Below are 25,520 nucleotides of genomic sequence, written 5' to 3'. Positions count from 1 at the left end.
CTTCTTGGCTCTGAGCACTTGTCAACCAACAGGTGGGAACTACAGGAGGTGATGGTTGCCAAGGAACAGTCGGACACATGACCCCCAGTAACACAGTGAATTTAACGGCCCTTGTTCTATGTTGAAAGATTATCCTCAGGTGTGTTTTTTACTTTCCTCCTTCTGTAGGATTACTGCACTTGGACGTCAGCTCTATTAAAGCGCCATCTTAGTTTGGAGTTCTGCATTTGTGTCCTCTTTTGAAAACCTTGACAAAAATGAGCCGTCAGGATTTTGGGGGACTGTGAGAGGGGCTGGCTCAGGCACGTGAGAGCTGACCAATCAGGGCAGAGTGAGTGCGTCCTTAAAGAGACAGGTGCTAAAACGGAGCGTTTGGACAGAGGATGGAAAGACGTGCTGCATTAAGGGACGGTATGAGGAATATAAGGGATATAACATTTGAATTAGCGAGCTTTCAAGGTGATGCTGATAGTAGCTTATATCATCACACAGGTGTGAGGGCGGCAGCTAGTCCTCTCACCTGACACGTTAAGCTCGATTACGTTTCAAAAGCAGTACTGATCATACTCCTGCCTCCTTGTAGAGACCACTTAGGACACCTCCCCTGCTGATATGACATTGAATTAATCTGGATACACAAAGTGACAATGATACATCACACCCTCGGGCCTTTACTTTATTAGACCCGAGCTGTCATTCTACCTGCGAGGTAATTTACTTCTGTTTTGTTACGGCGCTCTCCTCGATAATCCCAAATCCTCTTAACAAGCGGGGGATGACAGTTAGTTCATTAAATTCTGATTAGCTTTAACACTGACAGCTTAGTATATTTGCTATCTCTGGCTTTATTTGCGCGGGGACCGATGAGACACCTCGAGACGAAGCAGGAGCTGTCACCCGACACTGAGCGCCGTGCCGCAGCCGGAGGTAATTTCCAGCCGCCCCCTTATTGACTTTGTGTCCGTCGTCAACATGGCGGCTGCAGATGATAGCTTGTGTTTTCTCCTGACGCGTGTCGCACATCTGAGGCTTATGCATGACCAGCGCGCTCCATGGTGGTCAATGGCCTCATCTAATCTACATTGACTGAACGAGGTGTTTTATTAATGAGTTTTCAGCTTTAATATATTCTTCGCCCCTTGAGGTTTTTCCACACAGATCACTCATTTCTTGATCATATAATATCACAAGATCTCTTTGTAGCCTTTGTAATTTAGATTCTGAATGACTAAATAATAAATAATAAATAAAATAATAATAAATGAATTTATACAATAATATTAAACATATAAAGGAATTATCAGTTACAGAGGATCCTTTTTTTGGCATGGATTGTTTTCGCTGTGTGATGTTGCGACAGGCAATTTTTTTTCCAGCGATGTACATATTGTGTGTGCTTCCTTTTAAAAGGGGCCTCTGTGATGGTCTGGCTCATTGTTGTCAGTGGAGGAGGAGATAAGTCCTCCACCTCACGTGCTCCTTCCATGGTGAACATCCCCAGAGACGCATCAGCATCCACACTCAATAAAAGTAGCAGAAACAATAGTGACTGAAACCATTAAATGGATAATCGGTGAAAACGATAACATAAATTGTAGTGGCTGGACATTCATTCAGCAGGTCAGTAATCAGATTTCTCCCCCATGTCAACTTTATTTTGAAAAGCATCATATTTTACCAGTTTTAACTCTTCATACCTCCATCAATGAGGTCATGTTTTCTGGGTCTTTTTTGTTTTTGTTTTTTTGTTAATGTGCGTTGGACCAAACTGACGGTGCAGTGAGAGGAGGAAAGAAGACGAAGGACAGCTTTCAATACAAAGACGTATCGCAATGTGTGATTATCTCCCCTTTCATCAGCTGCTGCGTTGTGTTAAAACAATTAGAGAGCTGGTTTCATTCGTATACATGTCGATACAATCCACATTGCTCAGGAGAAATCTACCTGGGGAAAGTTACGTACTCCAAGACTTCATTATAGGGACAAGGTTTGTTGTTTACATGACATTTAAAGGTGCAGTGTGTACAAATTTTAGTTTAAAACACTACAAGTTAACGAAAGCGATCAACAGTATGTAAAGAAAATGTATTTTCGACATTCAAAGGCGTTTGTGTATTGTGTTGCAGAGATATCTGTTGATGTTAGCATGCTAACCAGCTAGCCCCAGACCTGAAAACCTCTTTAACCCAGGCGCTCAAAGCTCCTTTGCTAGCGGTGTAAACACCAACTCTCCGGCTAGCTGCACACTTAACTAAGCTAACAGTAGCTACGGTCATGGACGTGTAAACAGAATACAGTTAGCAGCAGTTAGCGGTTACCTTGGTGATACGCTGCCCCTGTTTGTCGGGGGTATGATTCATCAGGCGGCCAAGTCTGAATGGAAGTCACAGTTGACTTTTTCAGTATTTAAACCAAGACAACCATCTCTGCCTCACCTTAAACAAGTGCTGCAAGAGCCTCAATACAACCAGAAACCATAAAAACAAGTGGATATTTGATCCACTTGCATTCAATAAAATTGTTCTCTCATTATGTTGTGTAAAGGTAATTTCTCTGAGGCATGGTTGCCTGTGCATGAGATGTTTCGAGGAAAAGAATGACTCGCCGGCAGGTATTTCACATTAAAACAATTTTATTAGCTGTGTCTAGCTTGAGTGACTATTATGTCACATTAATTGACGACAAACACTTGCAAAACGGATAATGACCGAGGAGATCTGGCACATTATTACTTTAAGTGCTAAAATGAATTCCCGACCAGCATCAATCATCCGATAAGTATCAGTCATAAAGAGGATACGGATCTCCTGCCGGCGGTTTCTCATTTTGTTAGAAAACTTTGACAGGAAGATTGAAGCTCTGTTCATTCCACATAAACAGAAGATAAGAATATTGTCTCATTATGCGTCAGTAAACAGAACTCAAATGTTTACGGCGAATATTCAGCCTGCCATAGACAGGAAGGGAAAGTGACAGCGAACCCACTGACAGGCGTGTCCGAGCGCAGAATGAAAATCTAGGTGAGTACAAAAGGCTTGATAAGAGAAATTGTTTGCTCTGCCTCTTAAACGACCTTGATTCGGTCTTCTCCTGGACCGCCGGAGCGCAGAGGCGACAGATAGATGTGCGGTTATGGACCTTAAAATACTCCAAAACAGTCCTTTTAGTGAAATCATGTATAATTCATAGCCCCTCCATCAGCCCATTAGCCGTGGTTCCCACCTGGGGGAGTCAGTCCTCCCCCTTCCTCCCGCTCCTCATCTGTCTTTACTTCGCCTTTGACGAGAAAAACAGATTAGATAATGAAGACAAACTATTCCTGAGGTGACGCTGACGACAAGCTGATTTACAAACTTACAAACACATGTGCTCACAGGTGGGAGACACAGAAACATTAGCTGCCCCGTGCTTGTCCTCCAGGATGCATTATTCAAACATCCGAGTCATTTGATGCATTTGTTGTTGTTAAAATCATTTTCATGTCCTCATTTCAATACATCTGAATGCTCTTAAACGGGAAGGGCACTTCAGGATTGGTTGTTTTAATATGCACAAATTCAACAGGGCCTAATGTGGTCATTTGGGAAATTTGGTTTTGGCGCTACACTGACTGAAGACCTCAAATAATCTCCTATGTACGCGGTATGACAAATTATTGAAAAGAATATTGCAATTACCTCAATCCTGGCTCTCTAATGAGCCTCATCTGTTGCTCAGACTGTAATGGAGAAACACAGAAACCGCTATTTAACTGGTCATTATTCATCTGAATGAGATTTTTTTTTCTTTGTTTTGGGCCATTTTGATGCGAATCAGTGGTCGGGCATTTACACTTTGGCATCAATAAGGGAATTTGTTAAGTCATAGCCGTTCCGATGATGGTTTATTAGTGTCTAATGTAATCAGCTACAAGTAGAATATTTAGTTTCCACTCTTTTATTTACATTTTTTCAATTCTGCCACATGATTCATATTCTCTGCAAGAACCCAAAACTATTCTCAAATAAAGTATCCCTTAATAATATCATAAATTATAGACGGTGTCTCAAAGTTATGTAAAAATCTTGCTGGAGGGGAACCAGCCAAAAGGCAAAAGAGGGAGAGAGCACTTACATAAACCAGAATGATCCATTTTCTGTTGAAAAATTCAGAACTGCTTCTACAATCTAATGTCCATAAAGTCTCATTTCACATTTCACAGCAAAAGCTGCACACAGTGAACTCTGAGATTTGTTTCCATGGCAGAAGGACACGGTTTCTTTACCATTTGTTGTATGTTGTATGTTATATGAATATGATATTGATGTCTTTTATTTTGATATTCAAATTTCACTTCACCTGTTTCCATGTGGGGAGGCGAGCGCTGGCATTAACATGGCTGTGGGTGATGATAATGTCCAATTAATTTAGCACGTATTTAGTCCCAATTAGTCCCAATACTGAACAAAAAAACATTGACCTGTTGGTGGCGCTAGAGTCAAAAAGTCTCACCAAAACTATTGGGATGATTCTTTAAGCCCAAAGGACCAAAGAATGGCGTCGAGACAAGTTGCACACATATGCAACAGGACCAGACGACGTATAATCTCAGTGATCGTGAGTCACTACCGTCACATTTCTAGTCCTGAAACTTTACACTTTAAATGAACAACCTTACGTTGAAGCGCTTTGAGAAGATTTTGTCTGGAGCCGTGAAGACGTTTCCTTCAAAACCACAAGCCTGAATCTGGTGGAACTCGGAAAAGTCAGGGGTGCACCCGTGCTTTTTGTGTTTGATTTACTGTCTTGTAACCATGAAAAAAAGAAATGAATGGAAAACCATCTAAAAGCTGTTGAGATACATTAATCTGACCCACCAACACTCCCAACTCCACAGCATGCTGCTTGCATGCCTTAAAAAGCAGGTTAAGAGGCAAGAAAAGACCCAAAAAAGAATGGTTATGTCCTCACATTTTAACCGTTTCACTGTGTACAATCTCAGCTGTGCTCTGCTCTTCAAGAAGTCCTCCGGTGCCAATGAATGGTGCACGTGCTTTCTGTGCAGTTGGGCTGAATCAGGCCAATGGCTGCTATTCAATAACATACGATGAACAATGCCCCCCATTGTTTCTGATTGCCAGCGATGACTGAGACTTGTTTCCTTCTTGTTCCATTTCAACAAACACTGATGTGTTCACCGTCGTGTACGCGTGTGGGACAACTAGGCAGAAGAGTAAATGCATTTTCCTGCACAGCATGTCCACGCTTCATGAATATAGTACGCAGCACGGCACCTGAACGACAATGTTCAGTGAGAGAACCTTGATTTTCTTTGTTACCGACTATGTACAAACTGGATAATATGCTTGTGTCTGTGTTTCGTCATTTAAGAGTTTTGATGGAACGCTTCTGAAGTTGTTTACGTGTTCCTTTGTGCCCATTAGCCGATGCTGTCTAATGGGTTCAACATCAGCCTCTCTTGTAAAATTTAGGGACAACCGCCTTCTTCCAACAGGAAGAACGCTGAATCTTAGATAAATAAATACAAATCTAATTCAGTTTGATTTACTTACCGGCGCAGTAATGAAGCATAAAAGCAAAGTGATCGAGAAAGAAACAGCTGAGGCTTTTAATTCATGCCAAGTGAAACAAAAAAGGGTTTTTTAAAGTATAATTGGATTAGCACCCAGCTTGTTGGCTCACGTAAACCTTTCCTCTGAGTTTTTGTTGCCTGGTGCAGCGTTTAATGCGTCAAATTGATGATTTTGGAGCGCTAACAGAAAATAAGGGGACCGACAACTTGGCTTTGACATTTAAAGCTGCCTCCATGAGCACCAGCATGAACTTGGTGTATCTTTTGGGACCAGCCTGTAGAGAATCAACAGCCTCGTCACCGTATTTCAACAAACGTCGAGATGAAACCTCGACGCTCTCGGGGTCAACAGTTCGGAACAGAAGCTGATTAATTTTCATGGCTTTTGTTACACGGCAAGCTAAACATAGTCCATCATGAGCCGCTGAGGCTGGTGAGTGTGTGCGTAGTGTTGTGTATGATTCATGGGCTGCTGCTGGGTGAAGATAAACCATTAAGTCCAGGCTGCAGAAACAGAGGCTGCTCATGTGAACAGACACCAGGATGCCTCTGGCTCACAACAGTAACACTGTCCATGCACAACGTGGGGAGCATGAGGGATTAGGGTGCGCAGGGCGTGACTGCTGGGCACATGTGGATGTGGATGTTTGTCTGGTTTTACTGCATGTATGTTCGTATGTATGTTAGCGACCCGGATTCTCTATCGTGGTACATGGAGTTTTACGTCGAGACAATATCGACTTCACAATGACGTACTTTGGAAAAATCAATTCACAAACTATAATATTATTTGCTTTTGACTGATTTGTGTAATTTAATATCTGACGAATCAATATGCTCCATCACACTGATGATAAAGTAAAAGGCAATGAGGCCATAAATGAGTCCTGCTCTTTTACCCACGCCGACCTCTGTTACAGCGGTAAACTGTGAGGACCCAAACGCAGGCACAACAAAAGGCAGGCAGGCCGAAAGCCAAAAAGCGAGTGAAGGCTTGACAAGTTTCTACAAACTTTTTCTGCCATGCTTTCTGAGTCATCCTCGGTATCTACTGTGTCTTTTTCAGGGCCACAGTGCCTCAGTCACACAAGAGGATACGCCAAGGCCGGTTGATTAAACAAAAACTAATCTTCTAAAGGTCTAATAAAATAAAGCAAAGCAGAAATCTTAAAAAACAAGAGGCAAGCAACTAAGACGCCAGATGGGACAGATGGGATAAATACAAAGACAGGAAGTGGAAAACAAAAGAAGAACCATGAGGAGAGACGTCTTCAAGAGAAAACTGGAAATAAGTAAACAAAAGCTCAGGATCACAACACACAGAAGAGTGTTTGTGACATAAACCACTCAAGTATTTCTTTATATCACTGATCAGAAAAGGATAATTCAAACGGCATTTAATCTGAAGATAAAAAGGTACAAACGACTTCTGCCGCATAATTAAAGCTTAAGTGGTTTCTCTTTGACACCCGATGCAGTCAAACCCTTGATGGAACCTTTGACTATAATACATAAACTGAATTTTATCCTAAGTCGTCGACTTGTCTCCAGGGCTGTAAAGTAAAGACGTTAAAAGTCACCTCGGAGTGTGAAGGTCTGTCGTTACGCTCATTAACTCTTTTGATGCGTTAGGTGTGCGACAGATCCGTAGAGAGCTGCAGCTGTGGAAAGATGATAACAGATCGTGGAAAGAGAACAAAAGCACAGTAATAACACGTGTTTGACTCCCGTCCGAGTCTTAGGCCAGCAAAGACTGAAACTGACACGAGGAGGCGTGAACGATAAGACATAAATGACTTCTCTTTCTGAGTATACAAATGGATACTGCTGCTTTGTTGGTGTTCATGTGTTAGCAAACAATATTTCCCCTGATTGCTGTTTTTTTTTAAAAAACACCCTTTGAAATCAGTTCAGTAAGTTATTAGACCGGCTCCGCTGGGGGTTGGCTGCGAGCGAAACGGATCCTTTTATTGCCTTAAGCAATGCTAAGTGGACATGCACATCTTCATCAAGCATTTTTTCTCTGACATTGATATAAAGGCTCTTGGGGATGTTTTGACTGCATTACGATGAATGTCACTAACAGCTCTGAGGAACGATCGAAGCAACAAAAGGCTGACGCTTGAATAGAAAGTGGCTGCATGAGGCAATCATTTGGAAATAAACGCTGAATCAAATGAAACACAGTAAATGTGAAAAAGGGCTTGCCAGAATAATACTCCTCTTTGCAGCTTTCAGCCTCGGACAATCAAAACCAACACAGTGTTGGTTTGCTTGAAGCTCGGGACATTAGCTAAATGTGTGCTGTAAGGATTTTTCACCTTGGAGGTGACAGGTGAGGATGTTTCAAACAACTTGCAGTGCATGAAGCTCTTTGTTTCTCCCACTGAAACAGGTTTAGCTCCTTGAAAGAGGTGGACACTGTAGGAGTACACTATAGAATAGCCATGTTTCTCAGTTTCTACAAGATATGTAACTACTACATACATTGAGTTAGCCGCTGCTAGCATGATAGGCACCTTTGTGGTCAAAAGCAGCTAACTGAGGCTTTATGTTGGGAAACAAATGACCAGAATAAGAAAAATAAGTCAAAACATCCAAAGAAACTTCTCAAAGCTCTCTTTCGGGATAGTTTACTTGGCGGCTCTCCATCTGTACACTCAGCATGTTGGAAACACACTGTAGGTTTGCCAAACTTTACCTCAGGTGGAGGGTCAGGTAGGTCAGGATGATATAGATATTTTATAAAAGGCTATGCTCACAGGACCTGTCATTAGGGGTGTAACAAGCCAATGATCTGGAACGATATATCGATTTAATGTAATGATGAAAAGTGAAAACATCGATCCGTATCATCATCGTCATTAAGTTGCGCTTTTACTTTGAAATTCCCCAGGCCCCCCTACGTCGCACCCCACATCTACGCGCACCTCCTTCGTAAACATTTAAACACTGCTAGCGCCAGACAGGTAGGATGAGGATTCTTTACCCCCCTCTCACGGGCTGATCAGCAGCGTGGAAAAGACGGGGCAACAGACACTTGTTGATCACGCCACGGCAAGATCGCCTGACTTCCCATGAAGAATATCCTTCAAAATATACTGCGGTGAGAAAGAAAAAGTGTATAAAATTAAAACATGTGATTTGTTAACTACAGACTTTAACTACAGATGATAGGTCTGCTAGCCGCTAGCATGCAGCTTAAAACGCCACAGACGTCAGCTAACAACAGCAATCAAGTTGTTTTATGTGTTTCAGTCGAGTCAGTTTAGAAATGACTTCACTGCACTTGTTTGTTACAATTCTTCACAATTGTTTATGTTATCTTGTTTTCTTTATGGCCGGAAGCAGAGGAGAAAGAGACGGCAGCTTCTTCTGTAACTGACAGTGTTTAGTCGGCTTATGACATCAGATTGAATTGAAATTGCATCATATCAAACTCTGTGATATCAGTAAATACTGTCTTTATGGCATTGTGATGAAAACAATAAAAACATAACCATAATATCTGGGGAGAATTGGGGGCGACTTCGCGAGGCATCATGTCGAGTGACGGTAATGTGTTCGCAGTCTGAATTCCAGTTTTAGGGGAAGTGGATTCAGCACACACACTCGGAGGGCGATGAACGACTCTGCCTGGGTGTCAAGCAGCAGTTCTGCATGAGAGCTGGACACTTCATTAAACACATTTCATCACGACAAAGACTCTCAGGCGGGTGATAGAATTATTAAGACCCCGAACTGTTGATTTAAAGCAAGTTTGCTGAGCTTCTTGTGCATCAGAAAGACGCCGTTTCGGCAAAGGTTGATTACCTTCGATATCTGTAATCTGGCTCTAGCAATCGCAAAATGAGGTCACCTATGCAGCCTTAGTGAGAGCGTAGCCAAGCACACCTGCTATTTCCATTCACCTGAGTGCCAGCGACATGTGCAGAAGGGTTCGTTTAAGTGGTGGAGAAATAAGAAGGTGTGGTGATTGTAAATAATTATCCTCTCAGGCATAAATGTTAAAGCCACAGGCGAAGTGCTGGTGTTGGCAGCATGCCGCACTGGCCCCATTTGACTTTACAAAGTGGAGTTTTTCTGCTCTTTAACATCCTGATTTCAAATTTGTATCCTTCTGCTGCAGCCTCTTTACCAGAACATAATGTTAGCTAATAATGTTAATGTAGCTGTAGAACCCGGGGCAACATCCAGCTGTGTTTGGGGCATCAAAAGCAGGTGTATTTAAAGAGACCTTTTGACAATTTCCAGCTGTTTTCGAAGACGAAAACAGGTATTTTAAGCCAAAACGTGATGTTTTCCCGAACATAACCAAGTGGTTTTTCTCCTTAAACCTAACCAGAGCTTTAGCAGAGTTTTGACGAGAAAAACAGAAACTAAAGACACTAAAAAGTTTAACTCGTCTGTGGTTTTTGCAGAAACACACTTTTTTTTTACATTTATTCTGACGACTTGGTTGGTCAAATAAATCCACTGATAACACTCAAATAAGAGGGATGAGTGTTTGCACGACACCTTCATGTATATATGTGTATGGCATATCCGCCTACTATACACCTGCCGCTATGAGTCCTCTCTGAAATGGATTGGAGCTGCCTGGATTTAGATTGACAGCGCGCGTTTCCAGAGTCGTGACTCACATACGCACCGAACGACAGATGTGCAAACACGTACAAGCCGGGGGACAAACAGAAAAGTTTGTTGCACGTCCAAAAGACAGGCAGACAAACAGCTCGGCTGCGTGTTTTTTTTTTTCCCGGGCTGTCGGACAGAGACGGATGGACACTGTTGTGACAGATGGGCCGCTGTGCAAGCTGAGGGTCGAGGCTCAAAGTGATGCATTGACACTCTCGTACTCTCCAACAGGCTCCAGCGAAGTCAAACGTGAACAAGAACTCAAACCGATGGATTTTGCTGGACTCCTGCAATTATTCCTCCACAGAGCAGCAGTGTTTTCAGTCAGCGGCCCCAGAGATTTGAAACCAACATGGGTACAACAGTTGCGATCTCTCAGCATGCAGTAACGGTCTCGGTAACAAAAATATTCCCACTGCACCAGATTTAGATAATCTGATCCAAGATGTCCGAGAGGGGTTTCTCTTTTTTCAAAATCAATAACAGAGCATACTTGTCCATGAGCTGATAATCTTCCTACAGTGTATGCAGATTTCCTTTTTGTCTCATTGTGTTACAATAAAATACAATAGTGCAGAATCATGAAAGCCAGGTAACGTAGCGTTCGCTCTTTCTCCGACAGCTGCTGTGTTTCTGTCTTGGCTACATCACACACACTGCCACTAGGCGGTTAGAAACAAGTGGGGGAACTGTGTTGTTGTTGCTACTGCATCAGTGACTCCCGCAGGGTGGAGGTGGGTGGAGGAGGGGGCGGGGGATCCGAGGGGGAGAGAAGGGGAGAGAGCTTCAGCACCAGTTAAGCCATTGTGAATGTGGAAATAAGCTGTCGCTGATTCCATATTGGTAGGGAGGAGGTCGCAGAGAGGCCTTTGTTTGGGCGAAATCAGTGAAAGACTCATGAAAAACATTTAAAAATCCACAGTGTCTGGAGAACAGCAGACAATGCAGAGGTGCAAGACTTGAACTACTATCACAGAGAAAGCATTATTCATTTACAATGTTTGAACAGAGCATTAAATCACTGAGGAAAATAAAAAAACAGGCTATGAAACCAAACTCATGTTGGTTTTTAAAGTATTGACACTGTTCATGGGGCCTCGGTAAGAAATACCCACAAATATCTGAAGCTGCTATCAGACTTGCAGTGAATACTTTCCTATATTCTTTGTTATTAGTGTGATCGTGAGACATCAGCGACTGTTCCTACCTCCAAAGTCTCATAAGTCAACGTGACAAACTCCGTTTTTTGCCTCTTATTTGGTGCAGCCGACACATCCTCTCCTTCCTTCAGGGTTGGACGTCAGTTAACGTATCAGTGACAGAAGTTTCGAAAGCATTTCTGTCAGCCCTAATGAGCTTTGAAAAGTGCAGGTATTTCATCAAATGTTCAACGTTTAACTGTCAGGTTTTGGTTAATGGGACTTTTTTCTGGCAATTCTAGAGCGCTTTTCAGTTCTACTGAGCTCTCGAAGCATTTTACAACACTTGTCACATTCACCCACACACACATTCAAACACTGATGGCAGGGTGCCAACCGCTCATCAGGAGCAATTTGGGGTTCAGTATCTTGCTCAAGGACACTTCGACACGCAGCTGGGGAGAGCTGGCCTCCCGAGTGCTGGATGACCTGCTCTGCCCCTCCAGCTACATAAACGGCTCGGCCATTTATTTTGTTGCCTTTGAGTGTCAGAAAGAGTGTAGACGATGCCGTGGTCCAGCATGGCCAGGTTCAGTCTGGTCGGGTCTTTAAAACTCACAAACTGAACATGTTCTGAGATGAGTTTTATGTCTGCGCTGAATACAGAGATTTTCTTAAACATACATACATATACGTTCGGATCACTAGGGGCACAGGTTTGAACTTTTAAAGGTTCTGACTTACAAGAAAGCTATCGTATTGGACCTGAACAGGTTTCTGTCTGAGCGAAACCTGCCTTTTCTTTTCTCTCCCCCAACACGGCGAAGATTGTGACTCTTCCTCTCCGTCCTTTGTCGATCCACCATGTGCTCACTGACGGAAACATTTGATAAGAGCATAAATCAACATTGAGAGGTGACATACTGCGACGCTCGCCATTAACCTGACTTGGATCGACGCGAGGGGATCAATAGCCATGGACACACAAAGACGAAGTCCAGCGAGGTGGAAGCTCAGCAGCTGTTCTGATTGATCCACAGGCACTGTTAAAGGAGCAACACCACCCTCTCCCATCAAATGCAAACAGACTAAAGAGAAGGGCAACGAAAACACCTGACACAAATCATCCTTCAGACACGTGCGGACACATTCCTCTCCTTCTTTTCTCAGCAGCCACACCTTGGCCTTTCGTCTTATCTTCGTCTATTTAAAGGTAAAAACCACACATGGGTACTTCTTATTCTGTAATCTTTGACACTCAAGGTAATCATCCGCCTTAACATAGTTTTCCTCATCCTTGAGTACAGAAGCTGTGTGGTGGATTACCTCTTTTCGCGCAGTGTCCCTGAAAGTGGATTAACATATTGTAGTGAAGTCCATCAATACGCCTCTAGAAATGTGGCGGCAGTCATGTGAAATGTGTGTCATTTTTATTCAACAGGCGGAAAACATCCAAAACATACGGCTGAGTTAACCGTAATTATGGTCAAAATGTTTCACTGCGGTGTAACGACGCCAATTTGTAGGAATTAGAATAAATCTTCTCATCCTGCAATAAAACACAAGGCGAATCCACACTTGGCCGAGTTTAGAGACGCTCAAATACAGTTTGCAAACAGCCTGTAAATGGGGTTATCTGGATTACAAAGACGCGAGCATGTGTTCAACAGCCGCTCCATTGTGTTCCGCTCCTGGGTTTGACAAACGCTGCCCACTTCACCGTGAGTCACTCCCTTCATGGTCTTCCATCTCCGGAAATACGGCAAAAAGAAACAGGGAACCAATTTAGGATAAAGCCAGATGCTTGGTGACGCTGGCGAAGGGAGCAGACACCTCAGGAACAGTTGATCAGCTTGTTGCTTAGGAACACTATTGTTAATGTGCTGAAGATCTCATACAGAGGGTCTCTCTGTGCCCTTGGCCCCTGGTCTTACATCCATATCAAACTGCTGTATACAGCACTGAGGAGATTTCTGAACAAACTGCAGTGGGTTTTGCTTCAGATAAGGTTTAAAGTTCACCGAAAAACGTATGGAGGGCTTCATACAGCCACAAGGAGGTGGGTGTGACAGAATCATCAAATTGATTTTGACACCAAATCTGCCGCACCCTCGGGTGCTGTGAAATGCCAGCCGTGACGAAGGAAGTCGTGTTTAACAGTACCTGTCATGAAGTATAAAGACCAGAATCAGGGTGAGTGAGTGAGTCACGTTGTAATTGACGGATTGACAAAAGAGCCGAGAGCTCCCATCAATCATCACGCCGAGGAGGAGACAATATCTGTCTGTTTCGTTCCCTCCTCTTTAGTTAATCATCGGTCTCGGGGCATCGCATTTACGACGCTGCGACAGCGGAGCGAGGTCAATCGCTGTACTTTACATAAACTTACGGTCATTGTTATGTACTTCGCTTTTTGTGTAATTAGTCTAACTGGGATGGGGGGACATCAGTCACTGTCTGACTCAACCCAGCCTCAAAGGCGTGGGGCTTACAAGTTCAAGTCACACAAATGCTCCCTAGCAAGAACGTTTTTTTCCAGGTTTTGAGATTTAAGTTCCACATTCATACATTTGTCTTAACAAAAACGATTGAAAGCTGCATGCCAGGTCAGTAGGTGGCAGTTTGAACACCGCAGAATAACGCCACATTCCTGCGCACTTCCACAGAGTGGCGAGGCAGCACGTCGCAGTGATGGCGCAGCGAATCCACACTTTGCTGGAGGAGCGTCAACAAAAAAAAGCCTTGTGGGGCTTTGTCACTATAGCTTATACAGGAACTGTATATTCCGATACACTACAAGAAGTGCTTGGGTTACTGCCATCGGGGGAGAACTGTTGTTAATGTGGGGGGCATGTACTTCGTCTGCGACAATGTTTGGTTGGGTAACGCGTGTTAGTTGGTCTCGACATAAATGCCAGGAACCCAACATTTCCCAGTAGAACATCGCAATGCAACAAGACAGTCAAAGTTCTTAATTTCCCATTAGATCCAAAAATCTGTACTCCAGCTCACGCTAGGATTTGAAAGACGCTATTTTATTATCAGTCACATTAAAAAAACAACACATGTCACATGCAGCCTCATCAGATTCACACCTATTCATTTCACCTGTCAGTGGTTTTACTATTACCGATCGGTGTAGATGAGCCTTTACTGTACGCTTATTATTTGTTTCATGGACCTAAAAAGAGGAAAATGTACATTTATACAGAAAAGAACAGTGGCACCAAACATTACGGCTCTCTCTAATTTCCAAGGCTTTGTGGGAAGCCGAGCTCCCTGAACCTCCCGCAGCCAGCAAGTCGTTTTGTTTTGTTTGTCTGTATTTCACTTCGGTAAGACCGTATTCCAAATGCTGTGCATGCTGTTGTTAATGGCAAACTAACATGGTCTGTACACTTAGTTTCACGGTGGATTTGCCTGTGCCGCGAGGGATTTATAACAACCTGTTGTAAATCAGTGATCTTCCTCCTCGCTCTTCGTCTTTCTGCCTTCGTCGTTTTGTCTTTCTGTCGCTCCTCCTCCTGCGGAGCTCAACAGAAAACCTCCTGTTGAATCCTGATTGACGGGGCTCTGATTCTCCACCAGTGTCCACTGATGTTATGGAGCTCATTACTCAAAGACACACACACAGGAAGCGCAGCCTAATTACCTCTCTGCAGTCTCAAGTCATAATTGTCTCCCTAACAAGAAATTAGAGTCTGTACCACCCTGTTGCGTGCAGACACACAAGTTAGCAAGAGCAGCGTCTCTCTGGGTCTCACACCGAGCCGCTAAACTCTTTCACACTGACAATATTAATGATTTTTGGTAAACGCAATCAATCGTCATTACCGACGGATAGTTTTATTGTTGCCGTGGTGGAGGTTAGGCCCTGGGAACATTCTTTTGTGACTCATGTCATGCCAGGTGAGTTTGCCAGCACTCTAAAGCAAACATAATAATTGCAGCATAAAATCCGCAGGCGAGCGGCAGTGATCGAGGTGTCTGCTTGTCATTGGTTCACACCAATCAAGGCCACAGTGCACAAGGGCTGCATTGTTTAACGCTGTACAGCTGTTAGAAAAAGGTCAGAGAAGCAGGACTCGAGTGTTTACTGGTTGTGAGGAGGTGAGGTAAGAGAAGGATGTGCCGAGGTCAACGCACAAATGCACACAGGGAGAATGTTACTCTGCCGTCGCGCATGAGGTCGTGCACGAGTACTTGTGACACTTTCCCAGCGATCGGCGTCCGTTCGCACCTAGGTGTAATCGAAGAGAGGATTTAAAATAAAGCCGGTGATTTAGGGGGGCTTCCTTTGGTGAAAAATAACATGAACACCCAGAGTCTAATTTGTCTTAATGAGGGGGAAGCCATTCTCTTTCATCCCACACAACCCACCACCTGGTAATTATAGCTGATCATTATAATCTGTGTAACGATTCCAGTCATTTGCATGCAGCACCTCCAAGAAATCTGAGTTTTGCGTTTTGCATGAGGTACGGCTGTTTAAAGGGACTGGGTCCCATTTTTCACGTAGGATTGGCCTCTCTTCTTTGCTGTAATCAGTCCTCCTTTTTCTCCTTTCCTTCCTTAATGGCTACATTAACAAAGATAAAAACGATATAATTCAGACACCAGGTGTGTTGAAAATAGTTTGGGCACCAAGAAAAGAATAATTACACATTACACAATTACACAATTACACATCGACCTTAACGATGGAATAGGAAGATTGCCAGCGTGTCTCCAAAAACAACACACTATTCCCGAAACAACATGGCCTTTGTCGCACGTCACAGTTTGGTTAAGATTTACCAAGATTAAGATTAAGATCAGGCAACACAACTGCTTGGTTGGGGTTAGGCGAGAAAAATACTTGATTTGGCCTCGAATCACTACGTTATTTCTGTAACTTCCGTAACATACCTGCCGTACCTGATGTTACCTAGGTCACTTATGTAATGCCATATATGTGGCGCTACTTCACTTTGTTGGTGAAGTAGTGAAGATATCAGCCTTGACCTTTGGTTTAACACTGAATACCAATGAAAACCCTGCGCTTGTTTAATCCGTCCACCACCCCTGACGATATATCTCTTTATTCTATTTCCCCTCACGTCCTCCTCTACAGCTGTAACAACAACTGCAGCCTCTAGATGGACCAGCAAGAAGAAAATGTAAATATGGCTTGCAATTTGGACTTAAATGGTTGTTTTCCTGCGTTCAGAAGAGGATATTATAGTATCATATTGCCAGTCACAATAAAAATGCTTGGGACAAGATAGATAGATAGATAGTAACCACCACTATTCGCCAAACAGTTTGTGTGTCCTATATGTGATGCAATAAAAAATCTTCTGTGTTCTGGTAACATCTTTTAAGGAAATGCTGATGGTCACCAGGATAATATTGTTAATAGCAAAGAAACCGAAAAAAATGCGTTTATTAGAAAGAAATGATCAGAATTTGATTTCTGCAAATAAATATTCCCGATAAAAAGTGCTCTACTGTCATCATTCGTTTCAAGAGCCTAAATAAAGAGGATAATACAGAGAGAAAGAGTGGTACCAAGCTGTGTCTGTCTAATTTTCAAGGCTTCGTGGGGAGCCGAGCTCCCTGCGGCTCCCTCGTGTTTCGAACCCAGCAGCCAGCAAGGTGTTTTGTTTTGTCTTCATTTCACTTTAGTAAAAACCTTATTCCATATTCTGAGCGTGCTGTTGTTTATGTGAAGCCTTCATGGTCTGCATACTGCGTGTTGTCCAGTGGATTTCGAGAGGAGCCTTCAAATAACATGGTTACAAGAAAGCCACTTGTGTCTGCTTGTGCTTCGAGGAATTCATAACAACCTTATGTCGTGGAAGAATACCTGCCAACATTTTCTGGGGTACCCTTCAATTGCAGAAATACAAGGACGTGAGGGTAAAACAACCTTATATCAGTCTTACATTCGTAGCTCACAGTAGTGAGTCGTAATTCTGATAATTATCGGGATAATATTGTGATATGCATTGGACAGATTTACATTCAATTGTCTGTGATCTTTGTGGTTTCAAGATCAGCTTTGCCGTGGCAACACACCAGTTTATTCCAGCTTCTTGCAGGCCGAAAAGAGAATACATACATACATACATACATACATACATACATACATACATACATCTTGTTCAGTGTTGTTCACTTTGTCTTTCTTTTTTGCCATTACAGTTGTCAGTCTGGTCGAATCCTTCTACAGCATTTCATTCCCCATGCACATAACCTATTTTTTGCAAGCTCTTCATACAAAATAACACCTATCTGTAAAGAGGACACTCTCACCTAAAAGCATGAGAGAACATCCATTCAAAAGTACAGAACAGTCCTCTCATTCTTCTCACTCTACAGAACTAAGCTTTTATGGCTTTAGGACGTGTCGACCATCAATTAGAGCAAACAATACCCTCCCTAACTTTTAAATTCAAAAAGATTCTTGTGGTTGCGGATCGCTTACAAGCCCTGAAACTGATGGTGTGAAAGTCTTTGTTGCAGAGCATTAACCTTGACATGAGAAAACCCGCAGGTTGGCTGTTTGAAACTCAGACAGTTTTTCATGCCAGGCAGCGGGAGCTTGAAAAAGCCATTAGAGAGAAACATTGCTGAGGTTCTGTGACATCAGTCTTGTGAAGCAGATTGTTATGGCTCCCATCAAAACATCATATTTCACGTGACTGGGCTCGCGCTTGCATAAACAGGAGGGACGGCACATGTTTAGGAGAGCAGGGGGGGAGGAGATGTTGGCTTATGCGAAGAAGTAAAAGAAATCTAAGTTCATGTTTGTTCAGCCAAGAAGTCCCAGCAGGTGAGTGCGTGCAGATGTTCAAACAGCATCAAAAGTTTCAGAAACGCTTCGGCTGAGTGAGACCGGGTACAGCTGCCAGCCTGTCTGGGCTGGATGGAGGATGGAGACAGGGGTTTAGGGAGGCGGTGGAGTCATTTTGCTCTCACCATGCTCAAAACGCCTTCCAGTGTCTCCATGGTAACAAGAAGCACTCTGCACTGGCGGCGTATTCCTCACGGAACCCATCGCTTTCTGTTCAACCGCAATTGATTTTTTCCGATTGAGCGTGCAAGTCTCTGGTGGTGTTTGCTCGCAACAAGTTTGCGGATGTAAGCTTGGAGCAAACAGACGGGGAGATAAAGAGTGAGGGAGAAATGTTTTATGGCTTTAAGGTTGTCATTACTCAGACAGGAAGGGGGGGGACATTTCTCATCCCCCGCCATCTCTATTTAATCTGGCAAAATTGCATTCAAGGCCATGACTGTGGAGTGGAGGGGGGGTGAGTTCAAGACGACAATTCCATTTGTTTCCAAGTAAATATCCCGCGTGTGTCATTAGCTAAATGGCTGCTCAAAGAGAAAAAGACCAAAAGACAAGCAGAGATAGAGAGAAAGACTAAGAGGATGATGATTGTTAATGACCCAAATGCATTGTGGTTCTCGGAGCAATAAGACACATCCTTTACCTTCCTCACAGTTCCCTTAAAGGCTCATTAGTTGAGCTCAAAAAGTTTAAGAAACACACACAACTTTTCCCGGTCACAAACACACTCACTTGATGCTCATTTAATTACCGTGGGGAGTAGACAGACTGTCGTCCTGAATCTGTTCCCGCAAAACAGCCAAGGATGAAAGTAATGCCCTTTCACATTCATCATCTGCTTTGTAGACAAACTACTTTGGAATACTTAATGCAAGCTTGTATACCAACTCATACATCTTAAACGCTCCTGTACCGCTGTCAGACATCAGCAGACATTGATCCTGTCAGTAAAATGATGCTGGTGAATAACAATAATGTCAAAAGTTGATTAAACTTACGCTTGCCAGGTGCTACCCTCTCTATTTCCACTTTGTTGTTATGGAAGAGCGGAGGTGGCTCCATAACTACAGGGGCGTAGCATAACCGCTTACTACTGCTCAGTGTACTCTTTGCTGTAGCCATTAGCAAGTAGCTCAGTTTAGCCGTGAAGCTAAGCGACGGTATTAGCTGACAGGAGTTAGCCCGCACAGCAACAGGGCTCAACTGGGCTCAGACTGACAGCCTCTGATACAGACAGATGCCACTTTGATGGAAGGGGATTCAGTACAGAGGTGATTTACAGCGGATCTGACCGGGACCATGACTCCAAGGACAACAGGTGGGATTATGAGAGGCATGAAGTGGCAGAAAGAGCGAGAGCGAGTCAGACATCAGAACGGGGCAAAAAAACAGTTTGCAGAGACAGCAGGGTTTCCCCTACATGTCATTGACTGTGGCGCACCGCCACGGCAAATAAAAGCCGCCACACCTTAAAAATTCAGGCATAAATAAATCCAGTGTTAGAGAAAGGAAATATTTTACCGTCGTCTTCCACCGCAGTCTTTGACGTTAACTAGCATGTTGGATATTTAGCTTGATAATTAGCTAGAGGATTAAAATGGTCACTTAGAGCAGAGTCCTGCACGGGTCACCGCATCCGACCCGTTTTCTGACAGTAGCAAAAAATTACATTCCGTACCCGAGCTGACCCGCTAAATTGATACGACGCCCAAAGGAAAATTGGACGGACGCAATTTTTAAAAGTGTAAGTAAGACAGCGTAGGGAATGGGAGTTCTGGGAGGGCGCAAGCACGCATGAATGAGCTCATATGAAATATAAATACTTATCATTTGTGTCGCTAATAATGACTGATGATAAGTGACGCCTTGAAAATGGCAATCGTAAAACCCGACCCGCCTCTCCAGGCATCCAACCCGATCCACATTTGTGTCCGACACAGTACATTATTTTCCAACCATGCAGGACTCTGACTTAGATAACTCCTCTCTTGAAACAAATAATAAAAATGGTATTTCTTTACGATATTAGATGAATCTTCATTCCAAGGCCATGCAGGGGAGTTCATGATGGCTGTGTGAGAGCATTATAACCAGAGGAAAAAAATGAAATTCCCTAAGTAGCCTATGACATAAGTATAAATATTACAGTATGATGTTTATGTTGAGTGTGAAGGAAAGTGTGTTTTACGGCGAATTAACGAGGCAATTCAGCTAAGTTGTGCGGTTTTATTTTTCTGTTCAGCATAGAAAACAGGTGCAAAACTTTTTTCCTTGCTTGATATTTTGTGAGTTTATCTACTTTGTTGCGTTCGCCAAGCTGAAATCCGGTTCTGATAAACCAGTCCGGTTTCATCAATCGGCAGTTGATAAGTCTGCAGTTGTGTTATTTGTACTCAGGTTGAAGCAACAGGGCTCATAAACTGTGTCAGGAAGGTGATAAATCAGCATTTGTAGGCAGAGAATTAGCAGCAGGTGAGCAGAGCTGCGTGTCCAGCGAGGTGACTGTGCGCCCAGTCGAGGATGATGTCATTATGTGTTGTGCTGAGATAAGCAGGTTGCGTCTATGACCAACATGCCACGCCGGGCTTAGCTGCAGCGGTAACAGGTGAGGAACCACTACCATCTGAGTGGTGCGTGAGGCCATTTTCTTTTGCTGTTTATGACAACAATCGCTGTCCCAGTTGACTGCTGAGCGCTCATTCAGCTCAAAGTGCTTGAAATCTTTCAGGATCTCAGCGGGTTAGCGAGGCCCTTTAGACCCGTTTTATCACGCTTTGAGAATGAATAAGCAGAGGAACTGAACTCAGGGCAGGTTGTGGAGGTGGTGCTTATTGTCACCCACTGCTTTTCCTAGGCTGTTTTTTATTTGTCGGTCAGTTTTGTTTGAGTTTTCGGTCTCTTCTCTGGCTGATTCTAGTGAGGCTGCACTGAAGAAGGGCATGGTATCATTATGGCTGACCACAACTGGCAAACCTCCATCTAAAGACAAGGAATTTTATTGCTGATTGTGATTCAAACTTGGAAAACAGCCCACTAGTCTGTTGATATGTTCATACACAATATAGCAGTGGTCCTCAATAGGCAGCCCTCGGGTCTATTTGTGGCCCCCGAACTGTTATTCCTTCACCATGTGTTTTGGTTGGGTCAGCATGTGTATACTGGGACTCGTCGCCATGCCAACGATACACAGACAAGGTGTTACTGGGTCACTCAGAGCTGCGAGCGCAATTTTAACTTTCACTTTGGATTTTGGCGCGATTCGCATTTTGCCGGCTGTAGACCCAAGACCCATCTGCTTAATATGCCAGGAGACTATAGCTGTGATCAAGATTTCCAATTTGAAATGACATTATGAGACGAAGCACAGGAATTTTGAAGAGACATTTCCTCAAAATTCAGAGGTAAGAACAACAAAAATAAATGCACTGAAATCGTCATATCAAGCTGCAGGCAGGATTCTTTTCACATCTATGACACAACAACAAAAAGCAACAAAAAGTAACTTAAAGACTTAGAAACTTTGTTTTATTCAACTATTTCAATTTGTCAAAATGGAAATGAAATGTTATTTTAGTTCGTATTTTTGTTGTTGTTTTGAATGAAAAGGACATTTTGTTTTTGAATATACATACATATATATATATATATATATATATATATATATATATATATGTATATATAAATACATATATATATATATATACATATATATATATATATGTATATATATATATATATACACATATATATATATTATACGGTATTATTGCATGTGGCCTGACCGACCTCAATACATGGACCTTTGAGTCATTGAAAAAAATCTTTGTGGCCCTTTAAGATTTGTATTTGAGTACCCCTGCAATATAGGCTACAGCTGTTCTTTAATTTAATCCCTCTATCATATCCTCGCACTTTTAAAAATGCAACACAGTCCTGTTTACTCTGACTACCTTTTTACTTTTGTCTGAGTACATTTCTACATGAGTAATTTTCTTCTACTTGGTTAAAATAATCTAGTAGTCATCCCATCCCTGGGGGGGAGGGGGCGGGCGCAGTTCTGTCACAAATAATTTAGGGTATAAAAACGTCGGCCATAGTGGGCATTCTTCAGCAGAACAGAACTATTTGGAGAAGAGACTCAGACCGAAAGGGGGATGATGTGAGCAGTCTGGCAAATGAGCATTTGCGTCATGCTGCATCTGCCCTGGAAACAGCGGGGAAGTGAGCAGGATCATAGGCGGAGCAAACGTAATGACATGACCAGAAAGACCAAAAAGCGTCCTGTTATTTTAACCGTCTGATTGATCTAATAAAGTGGCATTTCAATTTCCGAAGCCGTCTGAGCTCCACTCTGCCTCCCCTCACCGACTCCATCAGACTAGTGAAGTGGTTAATCACAAAGGTGGAGAAACGAGGCTGGACCGTCCTCAGCTTCCTCACTTCGCTCTCCCCTCAACCCTCCACTCGAGTTCCAGCTCTTCTCTTGCCTGCTCTCTATCTGCTTCGCCAACCTGCTGACTTTTATCATCTGGAGTGACGCGGCAGCCGGGGAGCGTTTAGCCAAGAGAAATGTCAGATGTGTAATTAGAGGCCTCCTCCTCACAGTGAAATTTACCTCAGTGGGCGGGTGTCATTGACAAAATAGGCGATTTTTCGAAGCAATTATGTGTTAAATTGACACAGAGGCGTATTCATCGTCGGATTAATTCCTTTTTAATGACTGAGTTTCTAAAATCGACATTTATTCTTATAAACCTCCACTGGCAGACCTGGGGGGGTTGCAGGGGCATCGATCAACCCCCCCCCCCCCCCCCCCCCAATTGCCACCATATTCACAAAAATGCAGTGAAAGCGCCGTCTTGGATGTCCCCCCGAGGACGATAGAACATGATAACGTCCCCTCTCTTCACTGTAAATGTATCACGACTTTCTGCTCGCTGGTGCCCCACCTCATACAGCGGCTTTTGATTATTTCCGCCCCTGCACCTCAAACATCCTGAGTCCGCCACTGCTCTACACAACAACAGAGAAAGTTAATTTAGCTTGTGAAGCGTCCGAGCGAGCGGCCCTCGGATTTGTTTCATTCACGCGCGACTCCTCAAGTGTCCTTAACAGCTCCTGACAGGTGATTAAAGAGAATAAAATCTCCTCCTGTGATGGGATCCTGAAAGTGCGACATTTGTTTGAAGTAAAGTTTTAAATTTAAGTTAATGAGATGTCGCACATTGGCTGAGCGAACAGATCCAGTCTAGATTTTAAGAAGGGGAAGCACTTGGAGACATGTTGGATCATTGTCGTCGCTTGATACCAAACGATCTACCGTAAACCTGTCATGTAGGAGTTGAGCCGAGCTCGTTTTGAAATCTATTTAAGGCCTCTCATTTAATTTTAAACGAACGAGCTAAGGCACAGGCGAGGGAAGAGAGCAGCTTTAGCCAGAACAGCAGCATGTGAGGGATTCCTGCTGCATGATACAACCCCACACACTAGTGATGTGCAGCATCTTGTTACACCAGCGTGATTTTTTTTTCCTGTTTGGTCACAGTAATGCTGATGAAAGACACACACACACACACACACAGATCAGGTGTCAGCTGTGTCTGTACACATGTGTTGTGATTCTGTTAATTCAGGGTTCTTGGCTGGTCTTTCCTCTCCATCCCCTCCTCGCTCCCGCTCGCTCTTTGCGCGCTGGAGCAACTTGCGATCTTGGAGGCATTTTTACGCACGAACAGCAGCTGACACATTCACGTGAGCTCGGCCTCACACACGCACACACACACACACAGACACGCCGTTATGTGCAACATGGGTAGCAAAGCAACAGGTTGCATGCAGAGTCTCACTTCTGTTGGGGGTAAAAAAAAAAAGAAATGTATATATGTATGTGTTTATAAGTGTGAGAACACCTTACCTGACGATGATGTACATGACCAGCACGTTCCCAACCAGCCCCACCACGCACACTATGGAGTACAGAGCGGTGATGACAATCGCGATGATGACCGGGTTGGTGTCGTCCTCCGGGCTGCCGCTGTCGCCGTCGCATCGCGCCTCGGCGAAGCTCGTAGCGTTGCCGCCGTCGGTGAAGTTCCCGCAGAAGCTGGCGCTGTTGTTGTAGAGCGCGGAGAGCTGGCGCCCGTACGCCGAGTCCGAGCTGTTCCCTGCGCTCTCCATGGTCCTCGATGTGCGGGTCGGTGCTCCGCGCGTCGTTTCGCCTCCCGCTCGGGTTTCCTCTCGGGTCGTCCGCGGAGTCGCTTTGCCCGCCTGTGATGACGCCCCGCCGGGTGTGTGCCTGTCGCGTGCTCGGTAAACGTCAAGGCTCGCGGTGTCGGAGGACTCAGTGAGTGTTGTGACGAGGCTCGCGCGGAGCAGAAGCGACGGTGTGAAAATGAATTAGCTCGCTCCCTCTCTTCCTTCCCTCCCTCCCTCCTTCCTTCCTCCCTCTCTCCTACTCTTCCAGTCCTCCCTCCCGCTCACATTTGTTTACGCTCACCTCCATTTTCTCCTACTTTCTTCCCGGTTTCTTGCATCCTCCCCTCTCATCTTTGTTTGTTCCCTCCTTCTTTTTACTTTATTCTTTGTTTACATTCTTTGCTCTCAACCTACCTTCCTTTCTTCCTTCCCTCCGTCACTCTTCTTCTCTTTTGCTCACCCCATCAATCTTTCCTTCCTTTTCTCTTCTCCTTCACTCCTTCCTTTCTTTCTTGATCCTTCTGTCCAGCCATCCACCCTTCCCTCTTTCCTTCCTTCCTTCCTTCTCTCCTTTTACAAAGTTATCTTTTATTTATTCTTTGTTCTTTTCCTTCCTTCCATCTTCTCCTCCTATGCTCACCTCTTCCCTGTTCATTGTTCCTCTCCTTCTCTCCTTTTTTATCATGCTTCCTTATCTCCTCTCCTTCTCTCCTTTTTTATCATGCTTCCTTATCTCCTCTCCTTCCCTCCTTTTTTTACGATCCTTCCTTTTCCTCTTCTTGACTCCTTTTTTTCACGACCCTTCTTTCCTTCCCTCCGTCATCTCATCATCTTCTTTCCTCTTTCTTTTCTTGATCCTTCTCTCCATCCATCCTTCCTCCTCCCCACCCTTCCTTCTCTCCTCCCCTTGCTTGCTTGCTTCCTTCTGTTCCTCTACAAAGTCGCACAAATGTATCTTTTATTTCTTCTTTTCCTTCCTCCTTCCCTCCCTCTCTCCCATCCTTTTTTTTTAATCTCTTCACTGCTTTTGTCATTCTTTAATCCCCCTTTCACTAATCTTGGATCATCCCTTCATTAGTTCCTTCCTTTTCTCTTCTCCTTCACACCTTCCTTTCTTTCTTGACCCTTCTGTCCATCC

General features: G+C 43.7%; 1 protein-coding gene across 1 annotated transcript in view; it reads right to left on the bottom strand.

Annotated features, from left to right (window-relative positions):
• Window positions 1-25,137, bottom strand: part of oprm1 (opioid receptor, mu 1) — a 34,953-nt gene extending 9,816 nt beyond the window's left edge. The window contains exon 1 of the mRNA XM_030442497.1: window positions 24,102-25,137. Coding sequence (XP_030298357.1) covers window positions 24,102-24,364 — 263 coding nt within the window. The 5' untranslated portion in view covers window positions 24,365-25,137. The remainder of the gene's footprint in view (window positions 1-24,101) is intronic.
• Window positions 25,138-25,520: the final 383 nt, after the last annotated feature.

This window comes from Sparus aurata, chromosome 15 (assembly GCF_900880675.1).
Source record: "Sparus aurata chromosome 15, fSpaAur1.1, whole genome shotgun sequence".
Lineage (NCBI taxonomy): Eukaryota > Metazoa > Chordata > Actinopteri > Spariformes > Sparidae > Sparus > Sparus aurata.
This window is presented reverse-complemented; position numbering and strand designations above follow the sequence as displayed.